The following is a 20,665-nucleotide window of genomic DNA, read 5'->3' on the forward strand; positions in this document are numbered from 1 at the left end:
TGTCATACGGCTCTAATGAAATTGTACCATAATGATTCCTATGCTAGCACTATAAGGGTGAGCTTACTAGCACTGTGAGCTAAGAAAGAAAACAGGGCTTTTTTTTTTAACCTGTTCTATACTTTTTATACAATATTTGACATGCCAGTGTTTTGTATATAGTGTTTCATCAACTACATCAATAAGGATTATATACAAAATATTTTTTAGAAAAAGAAATTTAGTATTGTAATGAGGGTATGTAGAATGTAGTGTGTGTGTATGTATGTGTGTGTGTGTGTGTGTGTGTTTATGAACAATTTTCACTGTAAGTCTCACATTAAATTTAGCAGATATTGGTGGAGATAATATTATGTGTAAAAGTCTATTCTATTCAGTTTGGATGATGAAAGATGAATAAGATACAGTCGATGCCCTAGTAGCTTTCAATTTAATGACTCAAGGTAATCAAAGAATAATCTACATTAAAGCTAAACCTCTTTCTGAAACAATAGTTGCTCTTTTGTAGTGTTGATTCATATTCTGAATAATTTAGTTTTGTTGTTGCTGTTGTTCAAACAATTTTACTTTCTACCAAGTTCTGACACTCGTTGTATAGTTTTGCATTGTCACAGATTTTATTTTTGCACTAGGAAAAATAAAACATCATCTGCATCACTTATATTTATAAAAATAAGAAAATAGGATAAGAACCCAATATTTTATAGATAACTAATTTCAGAGGAATTATTTGACTAGTTTTCTATGTAGTCCACATGGAAAACATACATTATAAAATGAGAACATTCATAAGTGTAAGGAAAGGAGGACTAAGGATCCCATAAGAGGTAGAAATTATTGGAGATTGAGTCAAATAAGCTAAATGAGAAGAATCCCATCCACGTGAAAATGAGCAAGAATATCAAATGTGTTGATGAAAGAAGAATGAGGATGAAAGTGAAGCTATTGGATTTGATGATTGTGAATCATTAATGACATTTAATGGAGTCTTTAATAAAAAGCATGGACTGAAATCACATTACAGGCATTTAAGGAGAGGATGCATGTTGTATAATTAGAGAAACAGAGTGGTGAAAGCTACTCTCTTAGGAAACAAAACAGTGGATACAAATAGAGAAATTAAAAAATAGGCTGAATGCAATAGAATCAAGTGAGAGAGTTTTTCTTGAGTCTTTTTTTCCCAAGGTGGTAAATTGATGCATGTTTAAAGACAGTTGGAAATTTCAGGGTGGAAGTTATGGGCAAAGGATCTATACTTGATCCTGCTGAGAGGTTCTAGGGAGGTAACAGTGATGAGGCCCCTGAGACTAGCCAGAAAGCTAACCAGAAGCCATAAGACAGCAGAGGACTAGGCCTCTCATATGATGTAGAGACTGAACACGTAGTACTCTGGCTTCCAGGGAAAAAGAAATATATGCCATGCTTGGCTGAGGCCCTTTAACGCCTGAAGAATTCCAGCAAAAGGTCACAGAAAACTCTTGAAGACTGATACAAAGGTTTTGAAAGAATCCTAAATGTAGTCTGGGGTTGGTCCTCAGACCTCTGCTGATACAACACTTTCTCTCACGTCTCCCATAGTCCTTTGGTTGCTTCAGAGGAAAAGCTTAAAAAAAAAAAAAAAGACTTTGTTCACATCTACCTTACCAACTAAAAATCTGATCAATCGTGGTTCTCTCTGATATCCTTTAAAATTCTTTTAGCATAATTATTAAGATGTAACCCTTAAATATAATGTGTAAAAGCTGTGAGTGCATGTCAAGGACTTAGGTTTAGTTTAAGTAAACTAATATTTAGTACATTTAGTTAATAGGGCACAATTTATTTATATTAAGGTATTCTGTGTCCTTTGAACTTACATTTTTAGTTAGCATTTTCCATTTTTAGTATTTCAATTTATCTTAAATCTTATTTGAAATATAGATTCATGGAGCAAAGATGGCTTAAGTCAAGGTACAACTAGAAAGAAAATTATAGAAACTAAAAATAATATGAAATTTATGAAAAGTAAAAGAACTCCATTGGGACAAGTAAACCTTCCCATGAGAGGATTTCACAGAAGCAGGTGAGAAGGAGGAGCTTTACTCTAAGTACAATGTGGAATATCTAAAATTGAATTTTGTTAGGTCAAATAATGGAGCAACTCACCCCTAATATTGAATACTCTGTCCAAACAGCCATTGAATATATACCAAATTTTTCCAACACAGGAGAGAACTCTCTAGTACATCAAGATAATTGTTCCAGAACAAGTATGTGATAATGCTTTTCTGAATGAGATTATTAGATTTTGTTTTCAAAACAAAAGAAAAGAACAAAGCTACTAAGATATACAGAATCATATTCCATGTATAATAAACTTACAAATCCATACACATGAGGTTATTGCTGAGAATCAGAAAACTAGCTACAACATTTGTAACACAGATTGTGCTCTGGAAGAAATCAACACTAGATTTTGGCAGACTTCTTTAGCAAACTGCATTGTTGGACTCTCCATACGGTTCTAAAGCCACAGACTGTGGAAAAGCAGTCAGCATCACATGTTAACAGATACCTTGTATTAGAAAAGGATAATATCACTGAGAAACAGAATATAAATTGATATATAGTTGGTACATATATCAGAGAGAAGAGTTGTACTACCTTTTATCTGTCTAACGATGAGAATTAAGGCTAGTTAAGTGAGTATTTCTTTCATAGTTGTGACTTGAGCTCTGTCACAGACCCCAGAAATATATGGTGGAATCAATACTGATAGTACCAGTTGTGTGTGAATTGCAATGCTCCATAAACAAAAAAGGGTGCATCTGAATACCAATCCACTTTCTGCTTATTTACTTAAAACTGGAATCATGTGTGTTGACACCCCAATGTGGCTCATTGCTGCCACAAGTTTCAATGTGCTGCTTTCACTTTCTCAGAACATGCCATGGTTGTTATTCCTCATTTCTGCTTTTCAGAGCCCTCTATCCTTAGAAACTATCACTTATCTTGAGCCTGGATTCCCAGACTTCACCCATAAAAGGTCTTCAAACAATCAGATTGTTTCTGATTAGCACAGAGACTTTCTGATATGTTAACTATTTCCCAGGTTCTACAGTAATTTCTAAGTTATTAATCACTTTTCCATACATGGTAATACTCAGTTTCCTCTGAACAGTTCACATTTATATAAAGAGATCTTTTCTGAATGTTAAGAGAGCCTCTCCACATTACAGAACAGTGACTTCAGAGGTGGCCATTTTTCTCTCAACTAACGTTCAACAGTGACAAAAAGCATTTTTTTTTTTTTTTTGAGACGGAGTCTTGCTCTGTCGCCCAGGCTGGAGTGCAGTGGCCAGATCTCAGCTCACTGCAAGTTCTGCCTCCCGGGTTTACACCATTCTCCTGCCTCAGCCTCCCGAGTAGCTGGGACTACAGGCGCCCGCCACCTCGCCCGGCTGGTTTTTTGTATTTTTTTAGTAGAGACGGCATTTCTCCATGTTAGCCAGGATGGTCTCGATCTCCTGACCTCGTGATCCGCCCATCTCGGCCTCCCAAAGTGCTGGGATTACAGGCTTGAGTCACCGTGCCCGGCAAAAAAGCACTTTTAAACTTTGCCGCTTTATCATCATACTATCCCTTCCAAATATCTCTTTTCTCTCTGCATCATTTTCACTGTCTGTAAACTGAGGAGGAGGTCAAGCTTATCCAAGAAGGGGTTAACCTGCAAACAAGATCAGCAAGAGAAGGGCAATTGAGTTAGGATATTAGCCTAGGCTATGCTGAGGTAAAATTAAAAAATGATGCCAAGTGCTCATTGGCAGTATTCATCAGGCCCCAGACAGGAAATCAAGAAGTCTAGGAATTTACAGATTAAGCAGAGTTTGGTGAAGTCACCAAGAGTTTAGCAATACTGAGTTGCTACTAACCCAGGTGCTAAAAGGACAAACGTCAGAGGTAGTGTCACCAGAGGCCAAAAGCTGGGGCTATCCCTCTGGATCTAGAGTGTTGTTGAGGACTGTCTAGCAAAACCTGGAACCGTGAATGCAAAAGTTTCCCATTGGGAGCTGGAGCCATAGAAAAGACATAACCACTTCCAGGGGCCCATAAGAAGCAGAAAGGTGGGGGAGCAACAGGCTGGCTTCCATCTTCCTCCTGCCCTTCACTCTCCCTCTGGCTCCTCATTGCCCAGAGTTAAGTGTAAGTTAGCCTGGAAAATGAGGTTTCCTGTGATAAAGAGCAGAATGGGGAATGGTACATATAGAAATGAGGGCACATCAGCAATTGATCAGCATCATCGACCCCTGTGCTACTCAGTATCTTTCCTTGCCTTTTACACATACAAGAGTAATTTCAAACAAATCCATATTTGGCTGTGGGGCCAAGATTCTGTGTTTTACCAAGCCCTCCTGGTGATTCTGCCTGCACAGTAAGACCTGAGAACCACTTGTTTGGATTTATAATATGTGATAGAGTTAGCTGTCAAATTTTAAATGTTACGTTTTTGCACTGCATTATACTTTGGACATGAGTGTAAAAGAAGATGAAATTGCCCAGAATGTTAAAACTGTTCATCTTTTATTTATCTGTTGTTTTAACAAATATTAATAGTTGAATGACCTAAGCAAAACGTATATGTAAAACAACTAAGCAGTAATGATGATTCTGTTCAATATGAGATTACCTTGATTTATAATGTTAAGCTAAGTAAGTGTATCTAAATTTCCTAAACACAAAGAATAATTTTAATATTATAGGGCTTTATATGTTTTTGTTTGTTTGTTTGTTTGTTTTTGAGACGGAGTCTCACTCTGTCGCCCAGGCTGGAGTGCAGTGGCCAGATCTCAGCTCACTGCAAGCTCCGCCTCCTGGGTTCATGCCATTCTCCTGCCTCAGCCTCCCGAGTAGCTGGGACTACAGGTGCCTGCCACCTCACCCGGCTAGAATTTTTTTTTTTTTTTTTTTGTATTTTTTTTTAGTAGAAACAGGGTTTCACCATGTTAGCCAGAATGGTCTCAATCTCCTGACCTCGTGATCCTCCTGTCTCGGCCTCCCAAAGTGCTGGGATTACAGGCTTGAGCCACCATGCCCAGCCTATATGGTATTTTTAACAAACTTGAAGACATAAGGATTTAAAGATATGAGAAGATACAAGGATTTTCTTAAATTAACACATGAATATCATTCCAGCAGAAACTATACATTAGACTATTACAGAGTAATAAACAAAATTTACTTTTAATAACTTTGTTTTATAAGCATCTCAACTGTCATACCATGTAGACACCCAAATATATAAATGAAAAATCCAGTCAGTTATCCAAATATTTTGCATATTTTATTTAAAACATGAATATTTGGAAACATCAAGACCGCTGAGGAATTCTTCATATATTCATATTTGTCATTGCATAGACATATAAAAATGTGTAAAAGAGATTGGAAATCGAGAGAAATATTATGTAATACTGCAGGACAAGCTTAAGTTTGAAAATGTCCCAAAAAGAGTAGATAAAAGTGGAATTAAAATTTTTCACCACCCATTTTTTCACCTAAACTCATTCCAGTAAGTCTTTTACCCTTGTAACTTCGTGGAAACTGTTTCTGTCAAGCGCCTACATTGTTAAACCCAATGCTCAGTCATTTGCCCTCATCTTCCTTGATCTAGTAACAAGTGTGACATGGTTATTTTTTCCTTCTTTTGTCACTTGGCTTCTTAGCCACCACAGTCTGTGATTTCTCCTGCTCTATGGCTGCTTCTTTTAAATCTCTATTCCTCATTATCTTTCCAACGTCTAATTTTGGAGTGGCCTAGGATTCAGTCCACGGATGTCTACTCTGCTCCCCAATTGAACACAGCCTAGTTACTTTAAATACCTGCTATTAACTATCCATGTTCATATCTACATCTCCAGCCCATCTCTCTTTCTTAACCTCTTGTATCCTGCTTAACACCTTAATCTTTGTTCCTGATAAGCCCTTAAAAAGCTGTTCTTCCTACAGTCTTCCCCATCTACATTTATATCAATTTCAACGATTTAGTTGCTTTGGGGAAAAAAATAGCCACCCTTGAGTCCCTTCTTTCACATCCCCTTTCCAGTCCATCAGAAAATTTTACTGGCTCCACTTCCAAAATATATGCCACCAGTTATTATCACCTACATTGCTACAACCCTTCTTACCTCTTCTAGGTATGGGCAACAGCTTCCTCCTAGCATCTTTGTTTCTTCTCTCGCTTCTCGTTCAGTCCACTCATATCCGCTACATCCAAAGTGACTATTTTAAAATGAAAGTCTCATTATGTGTCTCCTAAAACTCTTCCAATAAACCCCAATGTTGTTAGTTTTGTTGTTTTTGTTGTTGTTGTTTGTTTGTTTTCAGAATAAAAACCTACATTTTTACGGTGGCCTCTAAGGCACCACACCGTCAACCCCTTTGATCCTTTGATCCCTCTCTACCTCTTTCTCTCACTCTTTCCTTACTCTGCTCCACACTGACTTCTGCCCCACATGGACCTGTTGCTGTTTCTTGGGACTTTTTAGTGACTCTTTGCTCTGTCTTAAATGCCTTGCCCCTTAGAGGTCACTCACTCACCTCCTCTAAGTCTTTGCCTAAATGTCACTTTCTCAGTAAGGCCTTTCTTAAACACCCTCTTTGAAATTGCAACCTCTTCCCCCCTGGAACCCTTCTCTCTTAATTTTCTTCTATAGCCTCTACCATCATGCAGCATGCAATATGTCATTTACATTATTTGACAGTGACTCCTTGCCAGAATGTAAGCTCCAGGAGGACAAGCACGTTGTTTCTATTCCATTAACATTTGTTGAATGCATGGTATAAGCTGTTGGATCTTGGAAGTAATTTAATGAAGACTATGACAAGTAACATTATTTCTGTTAATAATTGTTGAGTGATACAAGGATTAAATAGTGAAATTATTTTGGAATTCACATTATCACATTGAAGGTTCTGAGAAAGTCTGCAGGATGGCTGGCAAACTTTTTCTGTAAAGAGCCAGATAGTAAATAATTCTAGCTTTGTGGGCCATATGATCTCTGTCATCACTCAACTTGGCTACTATAGTGTAAAATAAGCCATAGACAATATGTAAATCAGGTCGGGTGTGGTGGCTCACACCTATAATCCCAGCACTTTGGAAGGCTGAGGCGGGTGGATCACCTGAGGTCAGGAGTTTGAGACCAGCCTGGCTAACATGGTGAAACCCTGTCTCTACTGAAAAATACAAAAAAAATTAGCAGGCATGGTTACGGGCTCCTGTAATCCCAGCTACTCAGGAGGCTGAGGCAGCATAATTGCTTGAACCAGGAAGGGGGAGGTTGCAGTGAGCTGAGATCGCGCCATTGCACTCCTGCCTGGGCAACAAGAGTGAAACTCTGTCTCAAAAAAATAAATTAATTAAATAAAATAAATTTAAAAATGAACATGACTGAGTTTTAATAAAAATGTATTTACGAAAATAAAAAAATATATGACCTGGGGTTAGCCTGCAAATCATAGTTTGCTCACCCTAATCTATAGTATCTAAATTAATTTTGTTTAAAATAGCTTTTTTTTTCATTATGGGAATAGAAAAAATTATCTGAAACCCTCATTTTCTTTTTTTTTTAAGTAAGTGTTCCGCAGGACATAGTTTAAGAAATATTGACCTAGTCCAACCCCATCATTTGCTATGAGGGACTTAGGGTCGTTCACATACCCTTTAGTAGGAGAACAGAGACTAAATTCCATGTTCTCTGACTCCCAGTCAAATGTTCTTTTAATTTATATGCTGCTGCTCCACCATTGCTGTCTAATGGCTTCTGCACTGAATTTAAGATTGTAGATTTTTAAATATTTGAATATTTCCAGCACCATGCTTTTATTTTCCATACATATATTTTTACACACTTGTAATTACAAATTTATTTTAAACTAATTGCAGAAGAAACTCTGATGTACTAACCTTTTAAAGTTTTTAATCCTTTTTAGCATTAAAAAGATTGAGAGAATTTTTTACTATCTTTTGAAGTACTTCTGTTGCTTTTTAAAAGAAAAAGTAAGAAGAAATATCCAATTTTTATTTCCTCAATGCATGTTAAATCACAGACATAGACTTTTAATGTCCCTTAAATTTTAGACTACATCAAATTATGAAATACAAACAGCAGTACAGGCAGCAAAGATAGACACACATACACACATACAAAGATCCACCTGCTTGGCCAACCAGGCATCGATCTATGTTACTATCTATGTTACTCGGTGGTCCTCATAAATTATAGTCATCAAATCTTTTAGGTAGCCTTATTCTGCTGTAGTATGTGTAGGCACAAACTTAGATGTCTTGCCTTTCAATTAGCCTTACATTTTCTTCATTATTTCCTCTTGACTGAGGCTCTCATCTTTTTTGAATGTCTAACTCTTGCATTCCAGATTCTACTACTCATCAAAGATTGGCTGGCCTCCCAGTATACCAGTCTAGTAAGTCTGCACTTAGTGGCATGAAATCAAAAGACATAAATTCAATTGAAAGCTCACTTAGGTGAGTCACTTGGTGTTTTCAATGCCTGCATTTCATTGTCAGCCAAATCAGAATAATTACTTTGTATATACCTTGTATTTCAAAGTACATTCTACCATTATCTCACCAGGGAAAAGAAGTTAGTATTAAAATTTCCACTGTCAATTTCTGTGACTAAAAAGTGTCACATGTACTTATAAATATTAGAGAGATGGTTAAGATGATAATTGTGGTACACTTTCAGCTTTTCAACACAGTCATGTATCTGCTGTGTACAAACAACAGAAACAAACAACAATCTAGTTAAATTTGATCGTGAAGTTTTTTCAGTAGTTTGAACGAAACTTCATCTCTTCTCTATCCAATAGTCTCTCTCCTTCTCTGTCATTTCTATAATCTTTGCAATCTATGTTGACTTATCTTATTTTTTTCATGAAATCACTGATTCTCTGATAATCTTTCAAACAAAGCATACTTTTTTCTTTCTGGAATGCCTCTATAGGTGAGCTCCTGAAATCATCATTAGGATAAGTTCTTTGGTCCCACACTGCAAAGTAAGATGGATACTGAAAATATTAAGACTCATCATCCTTTTTGGAAATAAATATATAAATTTAACTTCTTGTTAAATCCTTGTTAAACTTCTTGTTAACAAGAAGTTAAATTCAGATATTTATCGAAGTCAGATGTTCAATCAGACCAACAATTAAAGGTTGACTACATTAGTTCTAACCTTCAATGAAACATCAGATTAAAGACAATTAACAAATTCTTATTTCACTTTTTAGATCCAGTTTTCCAACTGTGTAATTCACTCAGCTATTTGGCATAGTACTCTTCCAAACATTCACTCTTTATTTACCATTCTCCTCCTCGCTGAACCACAACTGCAAGGCCTTTTGTTTCCAGGCCACTTTTTCTTCCACCTTTATTTTGTCATTCTAATTCTGCATCACAGAATGTCAGATAGAGTGAAACTCTCCTTAGAAGCTAAGTAAGGGTGAGAAATTGAAGTCTCAAGGATAAAGTTATCTTTATCAAGTGGGTCAGAAAATAACAGTGCGAGCACATTAATAGATTAATATGTTTTGTTGCCATTGATAAACTGTAAATATATGAGTGTCCCAGATTACCAAATCAGAGACCACATCAAGTCAAAAAAGGGAGCCATATGAATGGAATAAATTGTAGATTTCATATTCTTATTACCTCTATCCTCATTTTGGAGCCTTCCAACACAGCTTTATTTTCATCATCTTCCTGTATTTTACCTCATTTATGCCTTTCCTAATATCTCAGAAATTATTCATTTAACTTATTCTATATAGTAAGAAATATTCAAGACCTAATTCTTCCTTGCCTGCAAGAGCCTGAAGAGGTAGACCACATACGGTGACTATTGGAAAAAGCCCCAATCTTCTCAACCATCTCCCCTTTTCTCTGACTTTCTTACAGTTTGTGATTTAATTCCTTCCACATTATAGGCAACAGGAGAGGCATGGAAAAGGTGAGCGCTTGGTTTTTGGAGAAGGGCTTGTTATGTGTTTGCCTCCCTGGGCTGCCATCTGACCTTGGTGTATTTCACTAGCAGTCTGGCTCTTGCACGGTCAGGAAGGTAGGGCACTGAAATCACCTCAAAAGTTGTATTCCTTCTCTGCCTAAATTTTAAGAAATCCATTCTTAGTCTGTTTTTCAGACGTCTGTGTGGAGAATGCACTTTCAGTGGGCCATTTATTGCTAGGGCTATTGTTGGGGTAAAATGCAGGGACTAGGGAGTTTGACTAGGTGAAACAAAGGAGGCCATTCAACTGCCTTAGGTGCCAGCACCTAGGCCACTTGAGTATGGGCAAAAGTAGTTGTTCACCCAGTTTAACTTGGCTCACAAGAAGACTGAACTGGGGATTTGTGTTAAGCCCTTCTCGTACTCCTGTTTTCTTTCCCATTCTGCTCTATCATCTGTGCTTGAACTATCTTAGACATCCTGAGGAGACTAGAGTTTAGAGTTGGAGAGCCATTTAACAAATCATCTTTAGATTTTTTGACATGACTTTAAATTGTTTGGAAATTCTGGAATCAAATTATGAATTCTGTCTTTAAAAAAATATAAGCAGGAAAAAATATGTTATCGTTATATTCTTCTCCCTGCACACCATATTCCATAGTCCCCAATGTACAATGTTGATTGAGGAAATTTCAAATAATTTTTAATACATTGTTTTGAATATAATTTAAAAATTACTTTTAAAGTTTGTTTTTTCCTTTTGCCTTGGGTGATGCAACCTTGAAATTTGTTTAAGACAAGACACTGAAAATGTGTAGGTCAAAAATATTCAACTCAGACCAGGTTGGGATCTTGACATTTCATTTTTTTTTTTTTTGTATTGCCATCTTCATAAATTGAAAATTAGAAATGCAATTTTAATAAAGCTGGTTTCGGTGCAGTTTTGTCTTTTCTTATTTTTCAAGATTTTACAGCATCTAGAACAACATAATTTTCAATTTTAAGATATCTCAATGGCTTTTACCTAATTGCATTTGTCTGCTTGCTGGTACAATTAACTATAATTATTTTAGAATTAATTGTAGAAGAGACTTGATATTACAGAATATAGTACTCACCAGAGTAGGCAGTGAAAGCAGTGTTCATCATGTTAATTTTTTCACACTTGGAAGTACAAGCTCTTTAAATTGTTTTTATTTTAGCTGTTCTGTTCTAGTTATTTATTGCCAGATAACAAGCTACCTCAAGTTTCCTGTTATAAAATCAGAATGATTTTATTTGTGCTCACAGATTCTGTGGGTTAGGTATCAGAAAGGGAAACTGGGGATGGTTTGTCTCTACTCCACGATGTCCATGACCTTCAGATGGAAGGAAGAGTACCTGGGGGCTGAGAACCTGGGGGCATGTGGAGGTTTCTGTACTCACATTCTGGCACCTGGGCTAACTTGATTCAAAGGCTGGGCTCAGCTGTGACTGTTGACTTAAGCACCTAAACAAGACCTTCCATGTGGCTTGGGCTTCTCCCAGCATAGTGGCTGGGTTCTTATAGGGAGCATCTCAAAATGAGGGATACAGTCAGCAAAGTTCCAAGAGAATTAAGCAGGAGAGGCATAATCAATTCAGACCTGGCCTCAGAAGCCACAGAGCATTACTTCTGTCATACATCATTAGTCAAGACAGTCACAAGCCCACCCAGATTCAACCTGAGGAGACATACATTCCACATCTCAACAAAAAGTGTTGAAGAATGTAGGACCATGTTTTAAAACCATCACTGCAGGTGTGATAGATTTGCTGCCCTCCAGAAATACTCTGACTTGTCCTTTCCTCATTTTAAATCAACAGTACACATTTGTACTATGGCTGGTTGGTGTTTAAGATATGTATATAACAATTTACTTACCTTAGAATGCTTTTGATTGCAAGTGACAAAAACTCTTAATTCAAACTAGCTTAAACAATAAAGAAAACTTGCTGATAAACCTCACTGAAAAGTCTAGCAGTAAAGTAGGTTTCAAGAGAAGATTGGTTCAGTGACTCAGCAGTATAAAACGTATCTCAGGACAGGCACGGTGGCTCACACCTGTAATCCCAGCACTTTGGGAGGCCAAGGCGGGAGAATCACCTGAGGTCAGGAGTTTGAGACCAGCCCCGCCAACATGGTGAAACCCTGTCTCTGCAAAAATACAAAAATTAGCCAGACATGATGGTGGGTGCCTGTAAGTCCAGCTACTCGGGAGTCTGAGCCGGGAGAACCCCTTGAACCAGGGAGGCAGAGGTTGCAGTGAGTCGAGATCCCAGCACTGCATTCCAGCCTGGGTGATAAAGTAAGACTCTGCCTCAAAAAAACAAAAACAAACAAACAAACAAAAATCTCCTTTGTATTTTATCATTAGGCTGATCTTATCTTTTATCATGTTAATTTTATCCTACATCTGGTCTCCTCAAGACTAAAAGATGGCTGTCATGAGCTAACCCCACACTCAACCAAAGGGTTAAGAAGAGGTTCCTTTCCTCTTCCCGAGCTTCGCTCAACTGGAATAGCACAGGCCACTTGCATATCCTTAAAACAGTTGCTGAGATGAGAGTTTAGTGCCATCTGGTTTAGATCATGTCCATTCCTGAACTAGTCTTGATTTCAAGGGGTATGGATCACACCAATGGATGTCAGAGTGAGAGTGTGGTGCCTCCCATGGAAATTTTGTATCTGCCACTTCGTGTGGGAAATGAGTAGATTAGGAACTGGGAAGGCAACCATAATTTCTGATTCATCTTGGAACAGTTTCTGGCTACACAGTTATTTGGCCATAAGAGAATGAAGCTATTTGACATCATTAGCATCACAGTTCAGTGAGCTAAAAGGCCATGGTTCCATTCCTGTTTCCTTATTAATACCCTGCCTGTGATTCAGGTCAATGTCATATTCAGAGCTCTTTTTATTAAAGAAACCTATTTGACCTAACAAGGAGGAAATAGGTCCTAACACCTGACTCTCAACTTGATTGTTGTGTTCCATTGGGGAGGTGGGAGAACAGTCGCAGGGTTTGTGAATGTTTGTGACTGGAGTATGTAACTGCATGTGTGTGAGGAGATTTTTTCTTACTTTGGATACATTCTGACTTTTACCTGAGAAAGTAGCTTCCCTTCTGAGGCTATGAACTCTTTTTTAAGTGCTACTAATATCTTCTTCTGTTTTTCAGAGGTGACACAGAATTTAATAATGTAGCCTTTTCTGCCAAGGCTTTTATTCATTGTTTTCCACTACTAGTCAATGACGCATGACCGGATTATTGTCCTTATTTCGCAGTTGAGGAAATAGGGACAGAGGGTTAAGCAATTTGCCCAAGACTACACGTCAAAGCAGCAGGAGAGTTGGCATTAGAAATCATTTTCCTGGAATCTTGGCTCAGTGCTGTTTTTGAAAAGCAATTATAAAAGTTTCTAACAAACAAAAAAGAACAAATCATAAATAGCACACATTTGGGAACCCATTGCTCAGCTTTGGAATTTTCATAAGAAACAGGTATTTACAGATAGGTTGAAAGCTCCCTTTGTACCCCTCCGGCTTACCACCCTTAACCCTCCCCTCCTATGAGAACACCAATACCCTGAATTTGATGTTTTACATCCTCATACACATTTTACTCTATATTTATATATCCATTAAAATATGGTACAGTTTTGCACATTTAACTGTATGACTACTGTTACTTTGGATGCATCTTTCTATAATTCATTCTTTTTTGCTCAATATCGTTTTTGTGATATATCCATGTTGACACATATGGCATTTGTGTATCCTTTTTACTTATATTACTTTGCATTAATATATTGGTTTATTCTTACTCTTTATGAACATTTTAAAGCTTTTTTGCTATTTAAAATTATAAACAGTAATGCAATAAACATTCTTGTAACTTTTATCTCTGAATACTTTCTTAAACTGCATTCCAAAAAAAAAAAGAATACTATTATGGACATATGCATAGAGACTCAGCTGTACTGTCTAAATTTGCAGGAATGAGTAGCAAAAGCAAGACTTTTTGGCTATATTTACATTTGAGGAGACACAGTCTAAGCCTAAAACCAATTCACGTTCTGTGTACACCACAATTTTCAGTTGATACATCAGGATCTATCATGACATCTTGAAATCTCACCTATTAACAAACTGGCTATTATTAATTGTACTGCTTTCCTGAACCAGACTTGAATTTCTGTGGTCTGCAATTTTTATTGGGTTGGAAAAAAAAAAAAACAAAAACTGGCAGCAACCAAAGTATTAGGTTGACAGAGGTGTGCTCTGAGTAAAGCAAGTTTTGTCACTATAGAAATAGAAATAGTGGCCTAAAAATGTAAAAATAAAAAACAAAAAACAAACGAAAAAAAAAAAAACATCAAAATTACTTTCTTGTAAGAAGCACACCATGGGAGAGGGAGTGAAATTTCCATGAGACATCATGCCTGTCGATTCTAACACACTCTCTTTATGAGGTGGGAATGGGGAAACGATGGCCAAGTGCTTGATTTACATTTAGGATCCCTATAGTCTGTTTAAAATGGCTTATTAAAACATTTCCATGTCTACAATGAAACAAAATTATTTTGATAAATCATGCTGTGTTCTGGAGTCTCAGCATTCTGAAGAATTTGGCCTATTGTGTTAATACCAGAGCTGGTTTTAGTGGTACCAATGGTAAAAACATCAGCAGAGATTTTGGAGAAATTACGGGTACAACAGTTAAGAGACAAAGTTTTAGCCTTGACTCCTCCTCTCACTATGAACTTTGTGAAAAAGTCACTTCAGCCCCAGTCACTTTGGACATAGGGTTGCCCTAAATCAGGGCTTTCCAAATGGTTTATGTTAATCCTATGACATGTTAAATAAATGTGGTGTGTTGGAACTACAATTTTTCAAAAATTATGAAATAGAAAATTTCAGGTACAAGGCATACACTAGAAGTAAATATTATTTCATAAAATTTTTGTTACAGAGGGGTGTGTGTGTGTATGACTGCTGTGAGATATTATGTAAATTAAGCTTTTTTTTGTAAATTGAGGTATTTTTTATAATTAAGGATTATGTATACCTAAGGCATACAATTTGATGATGTGTTACACGTATCCATTATTAAATAATTACCATAGTCAAACTAATTACTATTTCATCACCTCAGATAGTTATCATTTTGTGTGTGTGTGTGTGTGTGTGTGTGTGTATGTGTGTGGTGAGAACATTTACAATCCATTCTGTTAGCAAATTTCAAATATATTATAAAGTATTGCTGATTAAAATTGCATTGTTATGCATCAGCTCTCCAGAACATGTGTGATGTCTTCATCTTGAGTTAAAGGAAACTTCTTATTCTGTATTGCTTTCAAAATGATTTGAGAGCCATTTGTACAAGCCTGACTTCAGAAAGAAACTCAGGGGCTTTCCAGAAGGGGTTAAGCCCTTGTTTAAAACTTACCAGTTGCCCGCATTTTCTAGGATGAAGCCCAGATTCCCCAGCATAGCAGAACATGATTCTCCTTCATAAATCTTGCCCCAGGACTATCCACTCTAAGGACATTGTGAACCGCACACTCTGTTTCTGCAGTACTGGCTCATGCCTTGTGCCTTTGCTATTTGCCCCTCAGCCTCAAATGCTCTTGGTAGACACAAAGCATTATCTTTGCTAGATGCCCTCCCATACACACCAATTCTTATAGAATTGTCCAGTGCTTCCCTTGCTTCACAAATCTTTACTGAGTGATGTCACAGTCTGCAGTATACTTTCCTATATTTAATAATAGTTTAAATATCCATCCCACCCTACTAGACTGTGGACATTTTGAATTCAGGTCTTTATATCATAAGAATTTAGGTTCTTCAGGATATAATGAACTGTTCTACCATGAATCTAAAAAAAAAAAAGAATTTAATTTCTTTCCTTTTCTCATGCACATTCTCTGTTTCCCATTGCTCTTAAAATCATCTTATTATTTAAAAACAATATATGTTCATTTCAAATGATATGAAAAGGCAGTTGAAACATTACACTAAGTTGCACACCTAAAGATGGCCACTGTTAATATCTAAACTAATGTTTCACTCTGCCTGTATACATATGCCAAGAGAAGCCAACATACACACAGGCATTCATGTGCACGTGCACACACACACACACACACACACATTGTTACACAAATACATTCTTTCATTAATCTGACCAGTTCTTCTTTTCAGCAATATCAAGGACACTTTCTATGTCACTGATATACCTGCACATAATTTTAATGGCTGCTTATAATTCTAATTTATGGCTTCCCCTGGGTTTGTTTTGGTTGCCATTTATCAACATTAAAAGCAGGGATGGTGGACTTGACTTCTTATTTCTTGCATGCCATGATTATAAATTAAAAGACAGCATTATTGTCCTTACCTTCTTTGATTAGCCACCAAATCCTGGTCTGATTTTATAACTCCCTTCAAGGCATTCCATATATGGCCTCCTTCCCTTTCTCTTCAGGCTATCTTTGGGCTGTGTCCTGTTAAAATTCCTGTGTATCAGAGAAGCTTCTACCTCGCAATGCAATGTCTTCAGTCAAACTTTCTCATTTTTATGAGAATTATCTGTAGTTAAATAGTAAAGATTTGACTTTTGACAACTTTCCCTTTTAGAAACAAATTCAGTGGAATCATGCATATATTTTATATGATGATTCTGAATCTCACTTCCCTCAACCTATCTGGATTGTACCCAACCTTCCTCTATTCTGTAATCATAAAATCCAAGATGAGATATGATTCTTTTCAATGGAAATTCCTACCTTACCAACCACTTCCGCTCTTAATCACTAGTATAGTTCACTGGGATACTTCCTCTCTTCCCTGGAGCTAAAGTCACAAACTAGAACTATTCAGAAATATTGTTTTGCTAAACTGCAACATCTGGTACAAATTTGAAAAAGTACAAAGCCTCATTACTACTAAAATTCATTTGTGTCAGTTTTTGTGAACTTGAAAGGACTATGTCATCTATTTCTTCAGTGAAACTTGGTAATGTAGGTGTAGTTCATTGTATTTTCTCCTGTTTTTAGTCTTAGTTAAAGCTCTCAGGAGTTTCTCTCTCAGTTTATGGATTCAACAGTAGAGTGTGTTTTCATACTATACAGTACTTACCCAACCATTCATTTAGACAGTCTTCTTGTTTCTGTCACTGTAATCTTGAACCCCATCTCACCAAGTCTTGGGGATGTTTGTGTCATAATGTACATTGTCTCTGTTTTTAGTATAAAGTGTATGCCATTTATTACTCATGCTTTAGTTGTTAGTATGTAGAAATCTGAGCCACCAGTGTAATTTCCTGCTTTCTACTCAATTATCTCATACTGTGAACTATACCTCATGTTTTTCCTCTTTCCGTTATGTCTGTGCTTCTTTCTGGCAGTGGTTCTCAAGCAGGATATATTTTTCTGTCAGGAAACATTGGCAGTGTCTGAAGGCCGTTTTTACTGTTACCTTGGGAAAGCTACTACTGACGCGTGAATGGTAGAGGCCAGGGATGCTGAGAAAAATCCTGTAATGCACAGTATGGTCTTCCTCCCAGCAAAATATTACCTGATTCAAGAAGTTAATAGTGCCGAGTTCAAGGAAACTTGCTGTATAGCAACTGACTTCATGTATTTTATTTGAACTTTCAGATTTCTCCCACCCCTGAGATGTTCAATTTAATATATTCTCTTGACTCAGACTAGCTACTCAATGGCAAAAAAAAGAAGGAAAGTTATATCTCATGACATCTATGTCTTATGCTTTCATTAAAGTGAGACAGAAGTTGTCATCTTTGTCCAAAGTGCTGGTAAAATAGTACTGTAGGACCACTTGATATTACCATAGTTATACACAATAGAGAATAGAGAATTAAGCGTATTTATAAGTAAAGAATAAAACCAGATAAATTAATAAGTATGGTTATCCTCAGATACTCTCTGCTTCAAATGATATTTGTTGTTATAAAATTGTGTTTGAGGCTGGGTGCAGTGGCTCACGCCAGTAATCCTAGCACTTCAGGTGGCCAAGACAGCCAGTTTGAGCTCAGGAGTTTGAGACCAGCCTAGGTGACATGGCCAAACTCTGTCTCTACAAAAAATACAAAAAGTAGCTGGGTATGGTTATATGCTCCTGTAATCCCATCTACTTTGGGCACTGAGGTGGGAGGATCATTTGAGCCTGGGAGATTGAGGCTTGGCTGCAGTGAGCAGAGATTTGGTCCCACTGGCACTCCAGCCTGGGTAGGCAGAGCAAGACCCTGTCTAAAAGAAAAGTTGTGGTTGCAAATAAATGTATTGAAAAAACCTCCATAGGCAGCTTAATGTGAACACTGTCTCATTTTATTTTTCTCCTTTGTTTTTTTCCTCCTTCAGATATTTCACATTTTCAGGAACAAAATGATTTAAAAGCATTACTAGAAAATCTCCATCAAAATATCCAATCCAAAAAAAGAAAGAATGTAGAAATTATGTGGCTGGCTGCAACGGTAAGCACTCTCATGTCAAATCTTATTTCCTGCCACGTCATAACCAGCAAATATTATCAGTTCTCTATTGTGTAGGGTCCAACCTCTGCACTTGGGGTTACCAGCTGTCATCTTCTATTATCCGTGGATTAGGCATTTTTACTCTTGTTGGTAGTTCTATCCATAGACTAGAACATAAGATGAAAGAAGATACACTCAAGAAAGAATCTTGCTCACTTGCTATTCTTACCAACCTTGGATGTGTTCTCCACTCTGAGGGAGCGTCTATGAATTTCTTGATGTTGCATGTTGCAACGTCAATTGCCCATATCACCCAGGATTTTGAACTGCTGCTTTAGAGACATATGGTTTCAACAGAATGTGGTTATCAGATCTCTGATTCACAGCTTCAATAAGGCTCCTGGACATATTGTTCAGTTAACAAGCTTATAAATGTGTTTGTTAATTTAGATATTGGCATAGAATTCATTACTGATGGATTGCTCTAGGGGTAATGAGCTATATTTTGTGTAGCTCTTTCTCATTTAATGGTGCCTTTGGGGTAAAAGATCTGCCTGTGTTCTCACCACAGGTTTCTACAAGAATTAGAAAAAAAAATGCCTGTATGTTTAAGGCTCTTATCTGGTAACCATTGAGGCATAGCTCACATGAAATTTATGAATTGTGTTAAACATTCAGATCCCAACATCCTTTCATTAGGAATGCATTCTTCCATCAGGAAAGGTACATGTTAAAGATCTTTATGATAAATGCCATGTTTGCAGTTCTGCAGTGTTATTCCTATAATTTGGAGCTCAGGTTAACCACTCTTCTAGCATACTCTATTCATTCTCTAGTCATAGCATTTAAAACAGAAAGTTTTCCCCTACTGCCAGTGCTTCAATTATAATTCAGTATTATTACTTTCTTCTGGGAAAAAGGAATGGATAATTTACCATGAGCCCATATGAAATAATTTACCAAAAGCAAGGCAGAGGAAAACTTCTTTAGTTTCCCTTCCTGCTTTCTTGGAGCCCCAGGGAAGAACAATATGAAATGTTGCTTTCAGGCAGCTCATTTACACTGGTTCCATTTAGCGCCATACTGTATTACATGAAGGTTGTTTTTAATAGTGTGGCTGCTCTTTGTGTCTTCAAAGACCGCTCTGGTTGTTAATTCTAACAAAAATTTCACAATGGCAGGTCATAAATTGTGTTTTCTATTTTACTGAAAACACGACGGCATGAAGATAGTTTGATACTCGTGCCATCTGACGATTTACAAACATAAATGTGTCATTATGTACATATTGTGAAGTTATGTAAATAGATAAATTAAGGATACACACATATAAACACAAATGTGTATTTTCTTTTAATATATGCAATTTCCCATTTTAATGTATGAAAAAGTTTTCCTATAAATCCCACACATTTCTAAAAATTTTTTTGAAATGTGTATACTGACCAAATATGATTTACTCACAATTCACCACTGAATAAATGATTAGTAGCATTTTTGTTGGCTAATGCCTCAGTTTCAATGTTCTATTTGTAAATCATGGGCCTTAATGAAACTTTTAAAATAAAGAAATATAGAAATTCCTTTTGATATTTTCCAGAAATATTTTGTCAATATTTATTTTATTTTATTTTCCTTTTAAAAATCTATTTAATGAAATACTGCTTTAGTTAATGTTTTACATTCTAATTGAAAAATATAAAGTGGCCGGGCGTTGTGGCTCATGCCTGTAATCCCAGCACTTTGGGAGACTGAGGCAGGCGAATCATGAGGTCAGGAGATCAAGACCATCCTGGCCAACATAGTGAAACTCCGTCTCTACTAAAATACAAAAATTAGGCGTGGTGGCGCATGCCCGTAATCCCAGCTATGCAGGAGGCTGAAGCAGGAGAATCGCTTGAACCAGGGAGTCGGAGGTTGCAGTGAGCTGAGATCACGCCACAGCACTCCAGTCTGGTGACAGAGAGAGACTCTGTCTCAAAAATAAATAAATAAATACATAAATAAATAAAAATAAAGTTATTTGGTTTTATCTTCTTTAAGTTTAAATAGTAAAAGTGAACATTTAAAGAGGACAAATGACAATCAATGTGTTAAATCAATAGTTCGGGTATTGTAGAAATACAGAAATCAACTGCC

At 36.8% G+C, this 20,665-nt stretch overlaps 1 protein-coding gene across 9 annotated transcripts in view; it reads left to right on the forward strand.

Moving 5' to 3' along the window:
- INPP4B (inositol polyphosphate-4-phosphatase type II B) overlaps positions 1–20,665 on the forward strand; it is an 814,614-nt gene that overhangs the window by 732,842 nt on the left and 61,107 nt on the right. For all 9 annotated transcript variants that reach the window (XM_017959077.3, XM_017959071.3, XM_017959072.3 and 6 more), the window contains one exon: positions 18,414–18,526. In XM_017959077.3, the coding sequence (XP_017814566.1) occupies positions 18,414–18,526 (113 nt within the window). The remainder of the gene's footprint in view (positions 1–18,413; positions 18,527–20,665) is intronic.

The sequence above is a fragment of the Papio anubis genome, chromosome 3 (assembly GCF_008728515.1).
Source record: "Papio anubis isolate 15944 chromosome 3, Panubis1.0, whole genome shotgun sequence".
NCBI classification, from domain to species: Eukaryota; Metazoa; Chordata; class Mammalia; order Primates; family Cercopithecidae; genus Papio; species Papio anubis.